General features: G+C 34.6%; 1 protein-coding gene across 1 annotated transcript; it reads left to right on the top strand.

Moving 5' to 3' along the window:
• The first annotated feature begins 7,829 nt into the window (after nucleotides 1-7,829).
• LOC142222789 (large ribosomal subunit protein eL39-like) lies at nucleotides 7,830-8,492 on the top strand. Its single transcript, XM_075292931.1, has 2 exons — nucleotides 7,830-7,853; nucleotides 8,295-8,492. The coding sequence occupies exons 1-2, from the start codon at nucleotides 7,830-7,832 to the stop codon at nucleotides 8,490-8,492; spliced, it is 222 nt and encodes a 73-aa protein (XP_075149046.1).
• The last annotated feature ends 16,249 nt before the right edge of the window (nucleotides 8,493-24,741 follow it).

Consider the following 24,741-nt stretch of genomic DNA (forward strand, 5'->3'; position numbering starts at 1 on the left):
ACTATAATTAAAAGTCATCTGATATGACCCATTTACAATACGACCTACATCCGTAACAATTCCTTGTGCCAAGTTTCAGGTCGATGGCTTGTTTCGTTTTTATTGGATCTATTGTTCGATATATTTCAAAAGTTTTTCATTTCGGATGCGATTCGGTTGTCCAAAATGAAACAGATTTCTAAGAGTTTGTCCAGGACTGGTTCCTCAGGACCTGTCTATGGAATGCTCCTGCGAAATTGTCCCGGGACGTGTCCTTTGGAATGAGTCCAAGACGTGTCCTAAAGTGTAAATTTACCCTAAAGTGTAAAATGACAAACCCATGTTAAAGTGACTGGTACCTTCCACACGTTTTGAGCAGAACTGGGACTGGTCCATACACACTAAGAACTAGTCCTGTACCGATCCTGTGGTTGATCCATTTCCCGTAGGGAATATTTCGATGTATTACAAACGGAATGACAAAATTAATTTACCCCCTTCTATGGTGGAGGGTATAAAAACACTTACCTGAAAGGCTAAGGTTAACAAATTTTGAAAACACTTTTTGGTTTTGATATCGATTGCATGGGGAAAGGAACCTCTTGTATGTGAATCGAAGAAAAGCAAGAATTTTTCGTAGAGAGACGAATGATAACACTCCAGGAAATAACACACACCTCCATATTCTCCTTGACACTTGTGACTGTTTATACCCTAAACCACATAGTGGTCAGGGTATAATAAGTTTTATCGGCCAAAAAATGTGCCTACCAGAAATATTGATTTTAGACCCCATAAAATATATACCGATCGACTCAGAATCACCTCCTGAGTCGATCTAGCGCTTGGTGTCCGTCCGTCCGTCCGTCTGTCCATGTATTTGTTGTTCACAGGATTCCGGTCGCAATTATTAACCGATTTTGATGAAATTTGGTACAGGGAGTTTTTTGGGCACAAGGACGAACGCTATTGAATTTGGAAGAAATCGGATCAAATTTAGATATAGCTCCCACATATATGTATCGCCCGATTTCGACAAATGGGGTCACGTTGCGCGTTTTTTCAAACGGATCGTCACCAAATTTGGCAAAAGGTAATATTTTCCATCGCCCTTAAAGTCTGCTAAATTTCATCCAAATCGGTTCAGATTTAGATATAGCTCTCATATATATGTATCGCCCGATTTTCCCAAATTTAGCCACAAAACCTTTATTTATCAACCGATCTTACTCAAAGTTGGCTAACTATAATCTTCTATAGCACTAACTATATGTGCAAAAAATCATCGAAATCGGTTCAGATTTAGCTATAGCTCCCATATATATGTACCGCCCGATTTTTCTAAATTTGGCCATAAAACCCTTATTTATCAACCGATCTTACCCAAATTTGGCTAAATGTAGTCTTCTATAGCACTAACTATATGTGCAAACTATCATCGAAATCGGTTCAGATTTAGCTATAGCTCCCATATATATGTACCGCCCGATTTTTCTAAATTTGGCCATAAAACCCTTATTTATCAACCGATCTTACCCAAATTTGGCTAAATGTAGTCTTCTATAGCACTAACTATATGTGCAAACTATCATCGAAATCGGTTCAGATTTAGATATAGCTCCCATATATATGTATAGCCCGATTTTTCTAAATTTGGCCATAGAACCCTTATTTATTAACCGATCTTACTAAAAGTTGGCTAGATCCAGTACTGTATAGTACTAACTATATGTGCAAAATTTCACAGAAATCGGTTCAAATTTAGATATAGCTCTCATATATGTATCGCCCGATTTTGAAAAATTTGCCTCTAATAACCTTATGTTTGACCATAGAGGCCCTATTTCTTAACTGATCTTACTCAAATTTTGCACAAGGTAACCCTTTGTGGTATTAATCAAAGCTGCAAAATATTATGTAAATTGGTTCAGATTTACATATAGCTTCAATATATATGCATCACTCGATTTTCCCAAATTTGGCCATAATACTCTTATTTATTAACCAATGTTACTCAAATTTCAAATTTTGAAGTACTAGCCGATCGTATTTATACGTACTTGTAGTTCTTACATAAGAATATTGCTCGATTTTTACAAATTTTTATTTATTACCCAAACTAAATGAGCGATTTTCTCTTTTTTAATAATGGGCTCAATATTAGTGCCATACTAACTCCGTAGGTGCAATATCAACTACAGCCAGTGTTGCTATAACTAGGGAAATTCCCTATATGTAGGTTTTTTTTCTAATATTTAGCGTCTTGTAGGAACGTAGGGCCACAATGAAGGGATATTTTCACTCGACACAATTTGTAATAATTTTTATATTTTGGTGGCTCTAGAGGAGGCAATTAGAAGCCGGCAAGGCTTGATCTTTAACAATGTGTGGTAAAAACAGTTACCACTCGTGCCAAAAAATCTAACAAAATTTGAAGATTACCACAAATCACCACAAATCTACCAAACAAAAATATTGCTTTAAAATTTTTGTTATTCCTGTAGAAAAAATTGTCAACATTTTATTTCTATAGAAAATTTTGTCAAAATTGTATTTCTATAGAATTTTTTTTCAAAATATTATATCTATAAAAAATTTTCTCAAAATGCAATTTCTACGGAATTTTTTCTCAAAATTTTATTTCTATAGAATTTATTATCAAAATTTTATTTCTATAGAAAAATTTCTCAAAAAAAAATTTATAGAAACTTTTTTCAAAATTTGATTTATTTGTTTCTTGTTCGATCTTTTTCAGTTTAAATAAAATTCTTAATTTTGCCAAGATTTGGGTTACCTTGAAACATAGATCTCAAGCTTGGCAAAATAAAGGATTTTATCTTTTTCAAAATTTTATTTCTATAGAGATTTAACAAAAACAAGTCTATACGGCCGTAAGTTTGGCCAGGCCGAATCTTATGTACCCTCCACCATGGATTGCGTAGAAACTTCTACGAAAGACTGTCATCCAAAAATTTCAACTCAAAATCGGATAAAATTTGCTCCTCCAAGAGGCTCCAAAACCAAATCTCGGGATCGGTTTATATGGGGGCTATAAATGATTATGGACTGATATGGACCACTTTTTGCATGGTTGTTTAATATCATATACTACCACCACGTACCAAATTTCAACCAGATCGGATGAATTTTGCTTCTCCAAAAGGCACCGGAGGTCAAATCTGGCGATCGGTTTATATGGGAGCTATATATAATTATGGACTGAAAGGAACCAATTCCTGCATGGTTGTTGGATACCATATACTAACATCACGTATCAAATTTCAACCGAATGGGAAGAATTTTGCTTTTCCAAGATGCTTGCTATATATAATTATTGACCGATATCGACCAATTTTTGCATGGGTGTTTGAGGCCATATATTAACATCACGTACCAAATTTCAATTGAATCAGATGAATTTTGGTATTCCAAGAGGCTCCGGAGTTCAAATCAGGTGATCGGTTTATATGGGGGCTATATATAATTATGGACCGATATGGACCAATTTTTGCATGGTCATTAGAGACCATATACTAACATCATGTACGGATGAAATTTGCTTCTCTTAGAGATTCGGGAAGCCAAATCGGGGGATCGGTTTATATGGGGGCTATATATAATTATGGACCGATGTGGACCAATTTTTGCATGGTTTTTACAGACCATATACTAATACCATGTACCAAATTTCAGCCGGATCAGATGAAATTTGCTTCTCTTAGAGGCTCGGGAAGCCAAATCGGGGGATCGGTTTATATGGGGGCTATATATAATTATGGACCGATGTGGACCAATTTTTGCATGGTTGTTACAGACCATATACTAACACCATGTACCAAATTTCAGCCGGATCGGATGAAATTTGCTTCTCTTAGAGCAATCGCAAGCCAAATTTGGGGGTCCGTTTATATGGGGGCTATACGTAAAAGTGGACCGATATGGCCCATTTGCAATACCGTCCGACCTACATCAATAACAACTACTTGTGCCAGGTTTCAAGTCGATAGCTTGTTTCGTTCGGAAGTTAGCGTGATTTCAACAGACGGACGGACGGACATGCTCAGATCGAATCAGAATTTCACCACGACCCAGAATATATATATACTTTATGGGGTCTTAGAGCAATATTTCGATGTGTTACAAACGGAATGACAAAGGATGGGGAGTATCCCCATCCTATGGTGGAAGGTATAAAAAATACTATTTTTGGTAGAATTCCACCAACTGTGGCAACCGTGGTGGTAATACAAACTTATTTTCTAGGTTATAAACGTTGCATTTTCATGTTTTAAGACACTAAAGTACTTAGAACTATTTTTGTTTTGTAAAATTTGTTTAAGTTTAACGAAAAATATTGTAAGGAAAATTGTTTTGGAATATATGGGAAAGTAGGGAACTTTTTTGTCCTTGTAGGGTAAACATTTTCCCTGTCAACACTGACTATGAGCTTTAGTCAGATTGAGACAAAGCACCCATAAATATGTACCCCTTAATTTTCTTAAATATGCAACTGCGGTTTATTTCCAAAACGTATATCAATGTTACCCCACAAATGCTTATGATTACTAATTCAGCAAGGGTGGTTCAGGGTATGATATAGTCGACCCCAGCCGACCTTCTACTTAACTTATTTGTTTTGTAATCAAACTGAAAAAAAATCATTTGCTGGTCATAATTGTCAGTCTAATGAAAAGGGGTCATTACCCCCACCACAAAAGCTGCCTGCATTCTATGGGTGTTGTAAAACATATCGAAAAAAATCCCAAATTTTCCTAAATATTTGTTCATTTGTTTGTAGACTGAATATTTGTCGACAACTTATGGGTAGTAGTAGGTTTCGAAAGACCATAACCAGACAGTAGTGCTATTGTTTGTTAATATTGTTCTGCTTTAATTTACCTCTGTACATCTTTATTACAACTTCCAATTCAAATTCTGTTTTCCCAAAGAAATGAATTCATTTCATTCATCATAGGGGGCTTGTAGGAAAAACTAATTTGAGAAATGCAAAAGGCTCTATTAATTAAATCTTTTTCTGTTCTCTCGTGCATGCTCGCTGGGATTCTAAAAAAAAAACTTTTTTCCCTTCGGTCATTTATTATTTTCTCAATATGCAGTACACATACCTTTCTCTTTAAGTAATCGATTGATTTTGTTTTAGCAAAATAGCACATCGTTATAAATGGGATGATAAACTTATGGCCAGTTTCTCATCCTCCGATTAATACTTAACCGGGGGATAGACCAACGGTTAGCAAAATTTTTTTAATGGAGTCAGCTGTTTTATGGACACGACAAATAATAACAAGAAATTGAGAAACCGGCCTTTGGACTTTAAGATGCTTACTCATACATATGTAATATCTACGACCTAAATTTTTATCAGATTGCTTCTTAGAAACTTACCACCATCGGCCATGGTGATCTACGTAGTTAAGTAATATGAGGAAATCCTGCAAGAAGCTCTTTAACAGCGCAATGTCTACCAGAGTTCCCTAGGATTGGGATGCTTACAATATGAATCTGAGTGAACTGAGAAGGGTTCAGCACTACTCTTGGAATAATTACTAACTGTAGCAGTATTGAAAATAAGTCCGAGGCACCCAGACCACGGAAGACCCTACCATCCACTAAATCCGCTCCGCGTATCCGTATATACGGCCGTAAGTTCGGCCAGGCCGAATCTTATGTACCCTCAACCATGGATTGCGTAGAAACTTCTACTAAAGCCGGTCATCCACAATTAAATTACTTGGGTTGCGGCCGATGGCAAGGAATCTTAAAACTTCTTAACATCATCTTCAAAATTGTAAGTTAGTCCAATTTTGGCATGGTTGTTAACGGCCATACACAAGCGAAATGTACCAAATTTCAACCGGATCGGATGAATTTTTCTCCTTCAAGAGGCTCCGGAGTTCAAATCTGGGGATCGGTTTATATGGGGGCTATATATAATTATGAACCGATATGGACCAATTTTTGCATGGTTGTTAGAGACCATATACCAACATTATGTACCAAATTTCAACAAGCCAAATCTTGGGGTCGGTTTATATGGGGGCTATATATAATTATCAACCGACGTGGACCAATTTGTGCATGGTTGTTAAATATCATACACTAACACCACTTACCAAATTTTGAAGTAGATCGGGTGAATTTTGCCTCTCCAAAAGGCAGCGGAGGTCAACTCTGGGGAACGGTTTATATGGGGGCTATATATAATTATGGACTGATATGAACCAATTGTTGCATGGTTGTTGGATACCATATACTAACATCATGTACCAAATTTCAACCGAATCGGATGAATTTTGCTCCTCCAAGGGGCTGCGGAGGTCAAATCTGGGGATCGGCTTATATGGGGGCTATATATAATTATGGACCGATATGGACCAATTTTGTCATGGTTGTTAGAGACAATATACTAACACCACGGACCAAATTTCAATCGGATCGGATGACTTTTGCTCCTCTAAGAGGCTCCGGAGCTCAAATCTGGGGATCGGTTTATATGGGGGCTATATATAATTATGGGTCGATGTGGACCAATTTTTGCATGATCATTAGAGAACATATACCAACACTATGTACCAAATTTCAGCTGGATCGGATGAAATTTGCTTCTCTTAGAGGCTCCGCAAGCCAAATCGGGGGATCGGTTTATATGGGGACTATATATAATTATGGACCGATGTGGACCAATTTTTGCATGGTTGTTAGATACCATATACTAACACCATGTACCAAATTTCAGCCGGATCGGATGAAATTTGCTTCTCTTAGAGCAATCGCAAGCCAAATTTGGGGGTCCGTTTATATGGGGGCTATACGTAAAAGTGGACCGATATGGCCTATTTTCAATACCATCTGACCTACATCAATAACAACTACTTGTACCAAATTTCAAGTCGATAGCTTGTTTCGTTCGGAAGTTAGCGTGATTTCAACAGACGGACGGACGGACATGCTCAGATCGACTCACAATTTCACCACGACCCAGAATATATATACTTTATGGGGTCTTAGAGCAATATTTCGATGTGTTACAAACGGAATGACAAAGTTAATATACCCCCATCCTATGGTGGAGGGTATAATAAGTAATCCAATGTGTTATACGGAGAATGTGCTTACGAAAATTAATTTAATTTAATTTTTTTAACGTTGACATTAAAATGTCTTCAATATTATTCAATTGCCATTAAAGAGGTAATAAAAAATAAGTAAATCAAATTTAAACCATTAAGCGTGTATGTTATGTAGACATTACATTTAAAATGTTTAACAACCATCTCTCATGATTTATGTTAACCCCAAACAAAAAATCGTTTTAATTGAATCAGAAGTATACATTTCTTATGTAAACTTTCATATTTGCCATTTGCCAAGCCAACAGTCCGTTTCATTAAAAGCTTTTGAATGCACACATCCTTCTCTGGATGCAAGGACATGAACATTTTACAATTGATAACGCTTCATTTACTTTCAGAAAATATTATTGTGGCTTTTGTGGTTTGACACAGCTGCTTAAATTATGAATTCTTTTGCTTGGCTTTTTTTTTTTGTTTTTGCATTCACATGGATTCGGTTACTTTTGTTTTTATAAAGAGGGTTTACTTATTCCGGCAATAACAATCGAAAAATAGTTTTGGCTTTATCCTTATAATATTTCTTAAAGATTGAAAAAGTTCTATGAAAGCAAGGAGCAAAAAACAAATATAAATGAGAAAAAAGTCAAAACAATATGAAATTGTTTCCTTTCAGAGAGAAACAATAATACAACTGTAACAACTACAACACCAGGGCAATAACAACAGGCAGCAACATAAAGTAAACAACAAATACACATGTCCTCACACAAAGTGTCCTTTGTTCACCTGTTGGGACTTTATTACTTTTATAGAACCACACAACGATAAGTAATAGAATTCATGAGAATACAGAGCAATGTTCATAAGTAACCCAGCAGATAGAAAAAAAGATGGCTACTTGTGAAGAGATTGGTTCAATAAAATAACGCCCCAATCAAATTGGATCATCCTTTCAGAGGAACGACCCTATGAAAGAAGAGTCCAAAGAGGACTTATTTTTCGGTGGACCTTACTTTTGCCACCAATTCTCCAGATCAAAATATTTGGTTGCAACATAAGAAAAAGCTCTTTCTCCTCAGCAAGCTATACAAATATAATTCACATATATTCCAGGACGTTGCGAAATTCTGAGTCAATCTAACCATGTCCTTCCGGCCGTCCATCTATTGAAATCACTTCATATAAACCGATCGGCTCTTATGTCTGTCTCAAACAAAAAAGAGATCAAGTAGAAGCTTGCCAAAAATATTTAAGCAAAATCTTTCTCTTCCACAATGGATTCGTTTGCGTATAGGCAACACCACTAGGTACAACTTCAAGAAGCTCCACTGGAGACGTACCAAGTTGAAGTTGCAAGGTCTCTTCACACTAAGAAACACTCCCCCCAATTTGGCTACCGAAGCCTCTTGGATAAGCTAATTTCGTCCAATACGACTGAAATTTGGTACGGGATGTACGTAACATATATGCCAATCGTGCAAAAATTGGTACAAATCGGTCCATAATTAAATATAACCCCCTTAAACACCGATCCTCAAATGTGACTTCCGGATCCTCTGGAACGAGTAAATTTCATCCAATGCGGTTGAAATTCGGTACGTGATGTTTGTATATACTTATTAATAATCATGCCAAAAAATTGGTACATATCGCTTCATGATTCTATATAGCCCCAATATAATCCAAGCCTCAATATTTTACTTCTCGAACTTCATGGAGGAACAAATTTCATCCGGTGGCGTTGAATTTGGCTTTATAATACAATGCGAAATTGGGTCACATAAGTTTATAACTATCGACATCTCTTTGTAAATCGATAAAGAATTAAAGTACCTTATATAGGTGATCTTCTTTTTTGACTTAACAAATGCTTCATATGGACTAAGTTACAATTTAGTAGACAATTTTATGAAGGCTTTGGATACCTTGCCGTCAGTAACTATTACCACAACCCAAGTAACTTGATTGTGAATAGTAGTCTTTAGTGGAACTTTGTGCGCATCCCTTGAGAAGGGTACATAAGGTCTGGTCAAGCTTTCGGCCGCATTTATTTCTTCAGGCTCAGAAATAAAATATCGAGATAGAAAATCTAGCATTTTCGGTGTTTGGTTTTCTGTGCTTTTCATCAAGGCCAAACAGTAGCCATGGAGGCTACTACTACAAAAATAGGGTTTGCATATTTCAAAAGCAGAGGATTTGATCTTGAAGACATACCACGACCTGAAGACTTTAACGTATACCATCTGAAGGAAGATGATCGCCACCCAATTCGTGAATATCGGAAATATGAGCACCAGTACCATGACAATCTCTTGTCAACTTCAGTCAATTGATTTTACTCAAAGCCTCGGAGTATGGATGCCTTACTTGCTCAATGAGGGTTAGGTATAGTGGCCGGCCGATATTTTAAGCTATTCAGTCAATTGTCACTGAGTGCTGCCTGCTACAATGTTTAGCTCAATGCCAAGGGGCCTCATTTTTATAGCCGAACAGCATTTTATACTGCGCTGAAACCGCTTAGAGAAATGTCACCAGAATTACTGAGAGGAGAGATGAGGAATTGCCTTAAAACTAACAAGTATATACAGCAGTAAGCTCGGCCGGGCCGAATCTTAAATACCCACCACCATGAACCAAATATTAGGGTTTCCTTTGAAATTTCAGGGGGGTTTGAGGACAGATCAAGCAGAGCAGTTCAACCAGTACGCTTCACGAAGATAAATTTAAAGATTTTACCTTTGAAAACTATTTCAGATTCTCGATTTTTAAGAACTATTTTTGTTTGAGTTTTAGAGGAATCATTAACATCTCTTGTAAAATTATAAAATAACATAAAAATTTGGTCAATATAAACTTGACGTATTTCTTTCAATTTTGCATTTAAAAAACCTGAACACCTCTCATTTTGAAGGTGTGTGTGTGTGTAGAATGTTGTTTGATTTTGGAATTCACTCTTCAGTTGTCAAAATGCCGTCCAAGCAAGAAGAGCAGCGTATCAAAATTTTGCACGCGCATCGCGAAAATCCGAGCTACTCGCACGCAAAGCTGGCAAAATCGCTAAAAGTTGTCAAATCAACCGTTACAAATGTAATTAAAGTTTTTGGGGAACGTTTGTAGACAGCCAGGAAGTCTGGATCGGGGGGAAATCGATAACCGGAAGCCGCTGAGACGACAAAGAGAGTTGCCGGTAGTTTCAAGCGAAACCCTAACCTCTCTCTCCGAGATGCCGCAAATAAGCTGGGTGTATCGTCTACAACCGTGCATCGAGCCGGACTATCGACTTACAAGAAGGTAGTGACTCCAAATCGCGATGATAAACCAAATACGACGGCCAAAGCGCGATCCCGGAGGTTGTACACGACGATGCTGACGAAGTTTGACTGCGTGGTAATGGACGACGAAACCTACGTCAAAGCCGACAATCAGCTTCCGGGACAGGAGCTTTATACGGCAAAAGGAAGGGGAAAGGTAGCAGATATTTTCAAGCACATAAAACTGTCAAAGTTCGCAAAGAAATATCTGGTTTGGCAAGCCATTGAAAAGCAGCATTTTCATAGCTTCCGGGACTGTCAACCAAGAAATTTACGTGAAAGAGTGTTTGAATAAACGTCTGCTGCCTTTCCTGAAGAAACACGGTTGTTCCGTACTGTTTTGGCCGGATTTAGCATCTTGCCATTACAGTAAAAAGACCATGGAGTGGTACGCAGCCAACAACGTGCAGGTGGTTCCCAAGGACAAGAACCCTCCCAACACGCCAGAGCTCCGCCCAATTGAGAAATACTGGGCTATTGTCAAGCGGAACCTAAAGAAGACCAAAAAAACTGCTAAGGACGAGCAGCAGTCCAAGGCAAACTGGCTTTCTGCGGCGAAGAAGGTGGACAAGGTTGCTGTACAAAATCTGATGGCAGGTGTCAAGCGTGAGGCCCGGCAATTCGGATTTGGAAAAGCGAAAGCCTAATTGAATATTTTTACTGTATTTTATACTAATTGAACTTGAAAAAGAAATTTAATTTGATTTTTTAAATAAACGATTTCACCGATTTACACACGTTTTCCCTTGACCAAATTTTGACCGTATCACTCTTTATTGATTTGAAGTCTTAAATCTGTAGATTTTCATCCGGGAAGTAAAATCCAGCAATTTTACATTGAGTTTCAATGAATTCTATACCCTCCAGAGGTCTATATGGCGGTCTATATGGAGGCATTACAAAATGGACCGATAAAAACTTAATCCGATACAGGTTTTTGTGAGCCGAAAATACCAGAATATTTACAATTTCAGGCAAATCGAATAAAAACGACGGTTTCTAGACACCCAAGGAGTTAAATCGGGAGATCGTTCTTATGGGGGTTATACTAAACTAGATTTCCAATTTCAAGCAAATTGGATAAAGACTTCGGATTCTAGAAGCCCCAGAAGTAAAATCGGGAAATCGGTCTATATGGGGGCTATGTTATACCAAAACATGGACCGACACTCACCATTTGCGGCATACCTCTTTATGGTCCTAAATTACCTCTAGATTTCCAATTTCAAGAAAATTGGATAAAAACTAAGGTTTCTATAAGCCCAAGACGCCAAATCGGGAGGTCGTTTTGTATGGGGACCATACCAAAACATAAACCGATGCTCACCTTTTTTGGCACACCTTTTTATGGTTCTAAAATACCTCCAGATTTCCAATTTCAGGCAAATTGAATAAAAACTGCGGATTCTAGAAGCCCAAGAAATAAAATCGAGAGATCGGTCTATATGAGGACTATACCAAAACATGCGCCCATATTCACAATTTTTCCACACCTCTTTATGGTCCGAAAATATCTCTAGATTTCCAATTTAAGGCAAATTGGATAAAAACTGAGGTTTCTTTAAGCCTAAGACCCCAAATCGGGAGGTCGGTTTATATGGGGACTATATCGAAACCTGGACCGATATAGCCCATCTGCGAACTTGACCTGCCTGCAGACAAAAGACGAGTTTTTGCAAAATTTTTGAAGACTGTAAAGTGATTACGACAGACAGACAGCCAGACAGACGGACATGGTTATATCGTCTTAGACTTTCTCCTTGATCAAGAATATATATACTTTATATAGTCTCAAATCGATAATTCGATGTGTTACAAACGGAATGACAAACTTATTATACCCCCGTCATCATTCTATGGTGGTGGGTATAAAAAAGCCTAAATGGCCTGAATTTATTAAAATTAAGGATCCATTAGTGCGGTTTTATTTCAACAATATCTCAATCGTTATTGTGTTTTTGATCTATGTGACCTTATTTTCTGAAAGTGCGCTCCTAGGCCTTTATTATGGTATCAAATTTGTCGCTTAATTAATTTATTATTGGTCCAAAGTAGTCAAAATATATATAACAGTTTTTTGGTCGCCTTAGCATAACTCAATTAACCCATTCGGTGCGCGGCTAAATCTGTCTGGTTTGTGGCTTAGCTATTTACAATTTATCTGCACGCACATAAAGGCTTGGTGCTCTGGAAAATGCTCGAACGAAACGCCAGTGTCAATAAGTAGATCTTGATTCACCACAACGCCAGGCCCAAGTTGTCAAAACAGCATTCCATGACCTCGAGTTGGAGGCTATTTGGCATTCACCGTACTCTCCGGATCTTATATCTACAGACTGCTCACTATCGAACCAAGTGGATGCGGTTTCTTTCGACTGCCCCAAGAAGTTATTCGCCAACCAGACTGTCCGATTTCTAGCAAAATGTCATCAATAGATTGAAGACACAAAATAATGAAATGAATCGTTAAGCATCTGCAAATGTTATCACTTTGTAAATAGAGGGAGAATGGGAAGTAATGCTACAAAATTTATTACCCATGCTGCATCCTTTTTATGGATTTTTTTTGCTGGGTAGCTTGACCACGGTTAGGTTACACGCAGAGAAGAAACATGATTGTCACAATCATATTCGAAGAGCAAAATAATATGATAGCAGCAATTTTTGCGGCAACCATGTAACATTTTAACCTGCAACCATGTTGGCTCAGTGAACATGGTTCTAAGAAAAATACAATTGTCCTCATCTAAAATGTTATTATATTGATAAAAAGAATTTTGTTTCCATTAAAAGACAATGGTCACGATCTAAAATGTTATGTTATTCGTCAAAAATGTTTTTCTTCTAGTTAAAAGAACATGGTCACAACCTAAAATGTTTTGATTTTTATGAAAAAACTTTTTTCGTCGTCGAAAAAAGGACGCCACTTGAGAAAAGAAAACACAAAATCAACTTTATTTATTTGTTTTTATTTATTTATAAACTAATTCATTGTTTATTTGTATTTATAATGTCGTGCAAGCAAACATCACATATTTTTACACACTCTAGTTTGGTTCAATTTCAACAATAAGTAATCATTCCATATTTACTTCGTGCCCATCAAATGTACAAACACAGACATCATATAACTGCAAATAAAAATAAATTATACCATATGTCAAAATGCAGAACAAAAACCAGGTACATTTGTTTCAATTACACTTTCCTTTTTTGTATTCACATAAAACCACGTGCCATTTCTGAATAAATAAATTAACACAAAACACAATAATTCCGTATTCTCCGTCCATTCCAAGAAACAATCAACACACGACTGACGCGCAAAATGAAAATCGTGTGTACCTGCTCAATTTTTTTATAAATATCTTGTCGCTGCAAAAAAATTAAAAAATTAAATGGTCACGAAAACAATGTACATGGTCTTTATGGCCATGTAATGGTTGTAGACATGTCTATTCGTAAACTATAAAAATACTTTTTTCTCTGCAAAAAAGTAAAAAAAATTGAATGGTCAGGTACATGATTTTCCTGACCATATAATGGTCTCAAATTCTATCATTTAAATAATAGAACATGTTTGCGGCATTTGAGAACCATTTAAAAGCTTATTGCCAACATATATTTTTCTCCGCTCGAAAATTATTTTTACAAAGACAAAATACATGGTTTTCGCGACAATTCCATACTCTAAATAAGCATTAAATGGATGCGGCAACCATGTCCAAACATGTTTTTTCTGTGCGTGTAGTTGGCAGCCCGATGTATCAGGCTCACTTAGACTATGCAGTCCATTGTGATACCACAGTGGTGAACTTCTCTCTTATCACTGAGTGCACCGATACCATGCTAAGCTGAGTCCGAACGTCGTTCCACATTGCAATGAAACCACATAGAGAAGCTTTGAAACACTCAGAAATGTCACCAGCATTACTGAGGTGGGATAATCCACCGCTGAAAAACTTTTTGGTGTTCGGTCGTAGCTGGAATCGAACCCACGACCTTGTGTATGCAAGGCGGGCATGCTAACCATTGCACCACGGTGGCTCAACCAAAGCGAGGTGCATATTTCAAGAGAATAATTATTGTTCTATAAAACTGAAACTAGACATTTCGTTGGTGACTTTTTTGCATTCTTCCTTTTTTAATAAAAACAAATATAAACGGCCGTAAGTTCGGCCAGGCCGAATCTTATGTACCCTCCACCATGGATTGCATTGAAACTTGTACTAAAGACTGTCATCCACAATCGAATTACTTGGGTTACGGTAACACTTGCCGATGGCAAGGTTTCTTAATACTTCTTGACACCGTCTTCTCAATTGTAAGTTAGTCCATACGGACTATATATTAAACAAAAAAAGGTCGATTAAATACTATATAGTTCAGTTTGACAAAATTTTCTATAGAAATAAAATTTTCACAAAAATTTCTATTGAAATAAAATTTTGACATAATTTTCTATAGAAATAAAATTTTGACAAAAATTTCTATTGTAATAAAATTTTGACAAAATTTTAACAAAATTTTCTATAGAAACAAAATGTTGACAAAACTTTCTATAGTAATAAAATTTTGACAAAATTTTCTATAGAAATAAAATTTTGCTAGATTACTTTTGGGGATCGGCTATGATCGGCTATGATATGAACCAATTCATGCATGGTTGTTGAATACCATATACTAACATCACGTACCAAATTTCAACCGAATCGGATGAATTTTGCTCTTCCAAGGGGCTCCGGAGGTCAAATCTGGGGATCGTTTTATATGGGGGCTATATATAATTATGGACCGATTTCGACCAATTTTTGCAAGGGTGTTTGAGGCCATATACTAAGACCATGTACCAAAATTCAGCCGGATCGGATGAAATTTGCTTCTCTTGGAGGCTCCGCAAGCCAAATCGGGGGATCGGTTTATATGGGGGCTATATAAAATTATTGACCGATGTGGACAAATTTTTGCATAGTAGTTAAAGACAATATACTAACACCATGTACCAAATTTCAGCCGGATCGGGTGACATTTTCTTCTTAGAGGCTCCGCAAGCCAAATCTGGGGATCGGTTTATATGGGGGCTGTATATAATTATGGACCGATGTGGTCCAATTTTTGCATGGTTATGAAAAAGCTTATTCTAACACCATGTACCAAATTTCAGCCGGATTGGGTGAAATTTGCTTCTCTTAGAGGGTCCGAAAACCAAATCGGGGGATCGGTTTACATGGGGGCTATATATAATTATGGACCGATGTGGACCAAGTTTTGCATGGTTGTTAGAGACCATATACTAATACCATAAATATACCAAATTTCAGCCGGATCGGAAGAAATTTGCTTCTCTTAGGGGGTCTGCAAGGCAAATTTGGGGGGTCCGTTTATATGGGGGCTATACGTAAAAGTGGACCGATATGGCCCATTTGTAATACCATTCGACCTACATCAATAACAACTACTTGTGCCAAGTTTAAAGTCGATAGCTTGTTATGTTCGGAAGTTAGAGTGATTTCAACAGACGGACGAACGGACATGCTCAGATCGACTCAGAATTTCACTACGACCCAGAATATAAATATACTTTATGGGGTCTTAGAGCTATATTTCGATGTGTTACAAACGGTATGACAAAGTTAATATACCCCCATCCTATGGTGGAGGGTAGGTTAGGTTAGGTTAGGTGGCAGCCCGATGTATCAGGCCCACTTAGACTATTCAGTCCATTGTGATACCACATTGGTGAACTTCTCTCTTATCACGGAGTGCTGCCCGATTCCATGTTAAGATCACTGACAAGCGACCTCCTTTTGATAGCCGAGTCCGAACGGCGTTCCACATTGCAGTGAAACCACTTAGAGAAGCTTTGAGACCCTCAGAAATGTCACCAGCATTACTGAGGTGGGATAATCCACCGCTGAAAAACTTTTTGGTGTTCGGTAGAAGCAGGAATCGAACCCACGACCTTGTGTATCCAAGGCGGGCATGCTAACCATTGCACTACGGTGGCTCCCATGGTGGAGGGTATACAAATATGGAAACATTTTTTAGCCATTTAATCATTTAATTTTGAACAGCCTGATTTTTTTTAATTGCCAATGGCCATAGAGGAAATTCTTGAGGAATTGAGTTCCTAATGCGTATGCCCTAAAAAATCTTTAATATTCACTCGTGCCTTCATCTTTGCTGGGATAAAATTCCCTTCATATCTCCTCTCTTATCTTTATTTTTTACCTGCATCTACAATCACACTAGATGCATTCACATATTACAAGCTGTTGTATTTATGCAATACTATTACAATTCAAAACAAGAAAATATGATAGCAAAGAAAACACTACAATATCTGTATCTTTGTGTGACCGGAAATCTATAGATGGAGAAAATGTTTATTAGTGCACTTTTCGAAAAGTAAATAATTGGAAAAAAGTCCTGTTGGTCAGAATATCAAAGAACCATTTTATGCTATTGCCATTCAAGGACATTCAATGTACACAAACAAAAACCCTATTGAATTGAGATATCATTTTAGGTGCAGTGGAATGGTATGACAGTAAGGAAAAGTAAACATTGTTAAAAAGTTTATATATACTTATGGGGAAACAAATATAATGAAATAGAAAGTTTTTTCTGACTAAAAACATGAGTATTCATACCAAGAAGAAAATGTCATGTGCAACTGAACTAAAATCTTTATTTGTTTATTTTTTTAATTAAGAGAATTTATTGATACTATACTTTGATAAATTTATCAATCTATGGTTTCATAAGCTCAGTGCCTTAAAAGAATTTAGTTGTCTGTATACACTTCACCTCATATGATGGTTATGGGTTTAAATAACGTTTTCCGTCCATTCCATTGCAATACCTACTTCCGACTATATAAAGTATGTACAGCCATAAAAGTGAGCCTAAAATATTGGACTGAATCCTACCCTAACCTAACCTAACCTAAGTACAAACAGGGTAGCTGATATGTAAAGCAACTAATTTTAGATTGCTATAATTTCTAAAGCGCCTACTGACGACAAGTGACAGATTTATTCCATTGACGGTTAATTTCATTTTTAACAAGCTTTCAAAAGCATTTTAATCTATTGCATTCAAAAATAAAGTTATTCGTGATGGAATTCACCAGTAGCCACACAAAAAAATTTCACGAAAATTCAATTCAATTAAACATTTAATTGATTCAACAAATTTTTTAATTGAAACAAAAATCAATTACAAAAATAATAGTATCGATTAATTTTTTAATTGGATCAATTAACTTTTTAATTGGCCTTCAATTAATTTTTTAATTGATACTATCATTTCTGTGATTGAAGACATTTCAATTAAAAATTAATTGGATCAATTAATTTCGTGATTGAATCAGAAAAAAATTTTTTTGTGTGGTTAAAGCCTTCCATCATTTAAAGGTGAATAATTTTTTTGTGCCATTGCTCTTTACCATGAGTGTTGCATCCACAGTTGCTATCATTCATCGCAAAATGGTAGATTTTTTACTGTTTAGTAGATTGGTTGAATTCTTTATATGTTGATAGATTTAGCAAAATATTTCTCTGCAACTAACAGATATTTCATAAATTTTCTATATAGAAATACAATTTTGACAAAGTTTTCAATAGAAATAAAATTTGAAAAATTTTGTACAGAAATAAAATTTTGACTAAATTTTCTATAAAAATAAAGTTTTGACAAAATCTTCTATAAAATTAAAATATTGACAAAATTTTCTATAGAACTAAATATATGACAAAATTTTCTCTAGAAATACAATTTTGACAAAATTTTCCATAGAACTAAATATTTGACAAAATTTTCTATAGAAATAAAATTTTCTGTAAAAATAAAATGTTGACAAAATTTTCTATTGAAATAAAATTTTGACATAATTTTCTATAAAAGTAAAATGTTTACAAAATTTTCTGTAAAAATAAAATTTTAACAAAATTTTCTATAGAAATAAAATTTTCTATAGAAATAAACTTTTGAAAAATTTTCTATAGAAATAAAATGTTGACAAAATTTTCTATAGAAATAAAATTTTTACAATTTTTTTCTAGAAATAAAATTTTGACAAAATTTTCTGTAGAACTAAATTTTTTTTAGAAATAAAATGTTGACAAAATTTTCTACAGAAATAAAATGTTGACAAAATTTTCTATTTCTATTTTTGGAAAAAAAAATTTCTATAGAAATAAAATTTTGACAAAATTTTCTATAGAAAAAAAGACTTTGACAAAATTTTTTATGGAAATAAAATTTTGAAACAATTTTCTATAGAAATAAAATTTTGACGAAATTTTCTGTAGAAATTAACTTTTTACAAAACTTTTTATAGAAATTAAATTACATTAAAGTATTCTATATAAATTAGATTTTGACAAAATTTTCTATCGAAATAAGATTTTGACAAAATTTTCTATAGAAATAAAATTTTAACAACATTTTATATAGAAATAAAATTTTGACAAAATTTTCTATAGAAAAAAGATTTTGACAAAATTTTCTATAGAATTTAAATTTTGACAAAATTTTCTATAGAAATAATATTTTTTACAAAATTTTTCATAGAATTAAAATTTTGACAAAATTTTCTATAGAAATAAAATTTTGACAAAATTTTCTATAGAAATCAAATTTTGAAAAAATTTTCTATAATATTTCCATATAAAAGTTTGAGAACATTGTCTATAGCAATAAAATTTTGACAAAATGTTCTATAGAATTTTACGTTTCCTCTTATTATGGTATTATGGGTCGTGCCGCATTCCGAGTAGTCGTTGATCATAATTTTGCATTCCAATTAGAGGTGTGCACGTGAGTAATAGTTTACTCACGCTCACGTACACTCACGACGGAAAAATCTTACTCACGCACACTCACGCACGATTTTGTTTGGTAGGTCTCACGCACACTCACGAAAGGAAAATTCGTACTCACGCACGAAAATGTCGTGACTCACGACAAATACCATAGGTTAGGTTAGGTCGTAACTCACGAAAAATGTCGTGACTCACAAATAATTTTATATGTAATTTGCCTGAGGAACGTGTCTGAAATCATTAGCACGATTAAAATCGAGAGCGTAATTAAACTCTTAACATCGTAGTTATCACTAAAATTGTAAATGAAGCGTTTTTGTTGGTGAGCGGGATTAATTTCGCAGTTCGATACTTACGCACACTCACGAATATATAATTTTCGTGATCCACACTAACGCACGACATTTTGGTTTGTTAATCACGCTCACGCACACTCACGCCGTTGCCATGAGAAATAATTTTCTGTAGAAATAAAATTTTTACAAAATTTTCTATAGAAATAAAATTTTGACATAATTTTCTATAGAAATAAAATTTTTACAAAATTTTCTATATAAATAAATATTTGACAAAATTCTCTATAGAAATAAAATTTTGACAACATTTTCAATAGAAATAAAATTTTGACAAAATTTTCTGTAGAAATTAACTTTTTACAAAACTTTTTATAGAAATAAAATTGTGACAAAATATTCTGTATAAATTAGATTTTGACAAAATTTTCTATAGAAATACGTTTTTTCTCTACAGAAATAAAATTTTGACAAAATTTTCTATAGAAATAAAATTTAGACAAAATTTTCTATAAAAATTAAATTTTTACAAAATTTTCTATAAAAATAAAATTTTGACAAAATAAAAATAAAATTTTCAATAGTAAAATGTTTAAAAAATTTTCTATAAAAATAAAATGTTGACAAAATTTTCTATAGAAATAAAATTTTCTATAGAAATAAACTTTTGACAAAATTTTCTATAGAAATAAAATTTTGACAACATTTTCTGTACAAATAAAATTTTGACAAATTTTTTTTAGAAATAAAATGTTGACAAAATTTTCTGTAGAAATAAAATGTTGACAAAATTGTCTATGGGAATAAAATTTTTTGAAAAAAATTTCTATAGAAATAAAATTTTGACAACATTTTCTATAGAAATAAAATTTTGACAACATTTTCTATAGAAATAAAATTTTGACAACATTTTATCCCTGTTGGTTAAGCTACACTTGTAGTTTAGTCAATGTATGGTTTTAAGCTGCAATAAAAAACAACAACAATGCTTAAAGAACAAAACCAACAATAACAAAACAAAACGAATGAAAAAAGATTTTGACAAAATTGTTTACAAAATTTTTTATGGAAATAAAATTTTGAAAAATAATTTCTATAGAAATAAAATTTTGACGAAATTTCCTGTAGAAATTAACTTTTTACAAAACTTTTTATAGAAATTAAATTATGACATATTATTCTATATAAATTAGATTTTGACAAAATTTTCTATAGAAATAAGATTTTGACAAAATTTTCTATCGATATAAAATTTTGACAAAATTTTCTATAGAAAAAAGATTTTGACAAAATTTTCTATAGAATTTAAATTTTGACAAAATTTTCTATAGAAATAAAATTTCTATAGAAATAATATTTTTTACAACATTTTTCATAGAAATACAATTTTGACAAAATTTTCTATAGAATTTTACGTTTCCTCTTATTATGGTATGTCCCGGTGCGGGTCGTGCCGCATTCCGAATAGTCGTTGATCATAATTTTGCATTCCAATTAGAGGTGTGCACGTGAGTAATAGTTTAATCACGCTCACGTACACTCACGACGGAAAAATCTTACTCACGCACACTCACGCACGATTTTGTTTGGTAGGTCTCACGCACACTCACGAAAGGAAAATTCGTACTCACGCACGAAAATGTCGTGACTCACGACAAATACCATGACTCACGAAAAATATCGTAACTCACGAAAAATGTCGTGACTCACGAATAATTTTATATGTAATTTGCCTGAGGGACGTGTCTGAAATCATTAGCACGATTAAAATCGAGAGCGTAATTAAACTCTTAACATCGTAGTTATCACTAAAATTGTAAATGAAGCGTTTTTGTTGGTGAGCGGGATTAATTTCGCAGTTCGTTAATCACGCACACTCACGAATATATTATTTTCGTGATCCACACTCACGCACGGCATTTTGGTTTGTTAATTCACGCTCATGGCAACGGCGTGAGTGTGCGTGTGCGTGAGTCACGACAATTTCGTGTCACGAGCACACTTGTAATTCCAATACGGTTCGTGATCGAACCGTGATGTTTGCTATTGCCTTAATTGTCCTGTCATAATCAGTGAAAATGTTCGCGTTTTGCTACCTCGTGTAGGCATTTACCTCATATTATTTCCGAGCTATCCCGTTATGGTACGCACGTGTTCCTGCAGGATTGTGCTGTATTTGGAATAAGATCTCTGTGACCCAGACACATATAAGTCCAGTCCCGGCCTCTCTATATCATAGGCATAGTAGTTATTTCCCTGAGTTATATGTTCTGCGGTCCAATTCTCCCAAGACACCGTCTTAGTTGCGGAATCCGCCATTTCACCCAGCATCTCCCCTATTATCCTTTGATTGTTCGTCATGCTTTATATATGATCAAAATAATTTTTTTGAGCGTTAATAAATTTCAGCCTTAGTCGAATTTATTACCTTTAGAATTTTACATACTTTATTTAATTTCCATAGTAATATCATTAGTTACAAAATCAATTGAAATGTGCGTAATTTTCATTGCGTGAATGAATTAACTCGAGTTTGCTTCAACTACCACCACCACTACTACTTTTCGAGTGTTGTTGTGACAGTTTGTTATTTTGCAATTTATCTGCTTACACACATAACCGCCATATCGACTAAATTATCTTTTATTTGCATTTGTATAGAAAATTTTGTATATGTATGTATGTGCGGGGAGTACAAGTATTTGTTTCATAAACAAAATCATAATTTAAAGTGGCTCTTCGACAATCACACAAAACCCAAAGCCTGGCTATATGCCTGGCATTGTGGAAATGAAGAGTGTGGTAAGCGGTGGAAATTATTTTGAATTATTTTATATTATCGCGTAGCATCATTTGTTTCTTGGCTTCAGTTTCGCCATTATTAAAATAAACAATAGACAATAGAAAACCGGCATGTGTTGGCGCCATATATCCTCCCAATAGTATAAACAAGCCTATCATTAATGTAAATACAAAAGGGACTAAAACGAAAATAGGGAGTCAAATCTTTACATGTTGTAATCCATGCCTTAAATCTGTGCACTTCTCGAACTGTTCCGGCTTAACATCACTGCTGCAATATACTCATATCGACTACGTGGCAAGATGCTAGCAAAACGATAAAAACTTTTGGCAGTCTGATTATTATTTCGAGAGCATCACTATCAACCGTCACACCATCTCACCGCGGGAAAAGAGCCTAAGCAGATCGTCTCCAGCAACTTGGGGACGCTTGCAGAAGTGTATAGATCATAATTGAGACTATAGAGCGATTCTCCAATCCCGAAATATCGGAGGCAGCCCTCGTATTTTGTACTCCTGCAGCGCAAATTACCCTTTTAAATAAATAATATAAAATATGTAGGATCATATAAATGATACCATGGGTTCGCCAAGAAAAAATGTATGGTTATAATTTTTTAATTCTATTTCGAATTTATATCACTTAGCCCCGTTTGAATTTCACCTATAGATAAGATTTTGTTTACACGTGTATATTATTTAATATTTGCACAATAAATATGTCCACAATATTAAATTATATACAAATATTGCTATATATACATGTACATATATGGAAGAGCATGCAGGAAGGTAGTTTTACAACTATGTAAACAAATTTGTAATATGCATAATAATCTATTAACCTTTTAGATATAAAGAGCATTGTTTCTCCATTGAGGCCATTGTGTAAAATATGCCAGTTAATTTTAAGCCAAATGATTTTTTAAATATTTTGAAATCAACTTTGATATTGAGAATGCTGAATATTGAATTGGGATATATTTTATATATTTATAATATTATGTTGAATAGGGATTTCAAAAGAAAATTTATAAGGACCCCCAGAAATAATAAAATTAACATCACACATGGATTTTAGTACACGTAATTTACACAATACTACGGACCAATTTCTTCGTGATAAAGAAATTCTAATCAAAACTTGTATACTGCCTTAAGTTCGGCCAGGCCGAACCTTATGCACACTCCACCATGGATAGAGTAGAAACTTCTACTAAAGGCTGTCATGCACAATCGAATTACTTGGGCTGTGACTACATTAGCCGATGGCAATATAACTTAAATCTGTAAGTTAGTCAATGTGGGGTATATGTTATAGCCATATGTGGTCTATAGGTACACGGACGAAAGAGACTGTTTTTCATATGTTTGGGTACAAAAATTATATGTTTGGAACTCAAATTTTTTTAACACAATATTTTTAAGTGCATGAAAAAAATGTTCATAAACTAGCATAACATGTTTGGGACATGTATGTTAATATGTTAGAACACATTATATTTGGGACATAAAATGTTTGTAAACATAATATGCTTGGTTGCCAATATATATTAATCTAGAAATAGCCTATAAACATACATGTGTTTAGAAAGAGAGACCTAGAGAGTATGCTGCAAGTAAAACAATGTAAGTAACCAATTGGCGCCTTAAAAATATATGCACACAAAGAAAATTTCATTAAAATTTTTTACTACCAGTGTATGTCCTAAGGTGAAACATTATATGTTTGAATATTACAAACAATATTTTGTTTGGACCAATCCTTAAAATATATATGCTTGAAGCAAAATGCGTTTGGGGTATATGTTACAGAAACGATTTTTTTGAGGGTGTGTATAGAAGAGTCTATAAATAATTAAAATTAGAGAGCCAGAAGTGAAACCCCATATTTCATTGGTTTATATGAGGGATATACTTAATTATGGACCGATATAAATCAATTTTTGCATGGTTGTTAGAGGTCATACACTAACACCACGTACCAAATGGAACTGATGAAATTTTTCCTCCGCATCCGCAAGCCAAATCTGGGGGAAAAATTCATATTGGGGGGCTAAACTTAAAAGTGGTCCGATATAGCCCATTTGCAACTCCATTCGATCTACAACAATAACAAATAGTTGTGCTAAGTTTCAGGTCCATACCTTGTACCGTTCAGAATTTTGCGTGATTTCAACAGACGGCTGGATGGACAGAAGAAACGGATGGACGGACGGAAATCGACTTCAGAATTTCACAACGATCCAAATATATATTCCTTATGAGAAATTAGAACAATATTTCGATGTGTTACAAACAGAATGACAAAGTTATTGTAGCCCTCATTCTATGGTGGAGGTTACAAAAACAAAATCATACGATTACCTCGGTCATGACTTAACATTGACGGCAAAGACGAATATTCATGGAAAGAAGCGTACACTGAAAATAT

This window comes from Haematobia irritans, chromosome 1, assembly GCF_050003625.1.
Source record: "Haematobia irritans isolate KBUSLIRL chromosome 1, ASM5000362v1, whole genome shotgun sequence".
NCBI lineage: Eukaryota > Metazoa > Arthropoda > Insecta > Diptera > Muscidae > Haematobia > Haematobia irritans.

Bases quoted from the DNA above. Each gene is read 5' to 3' on its own strand.
- LOC142222789 (XM_075292931.1), top strand. From the start codon at position 7,830: ATGTCCTCACACAAAGTGTCCTTT. The intron at 7,854-8,294 runs GTTCACCTGTTG...CAAACAAAAAAG, and splicing joins CCTCACACAAAGTGTCCTTT to AGATCAAGTAGAAGCTTGCC.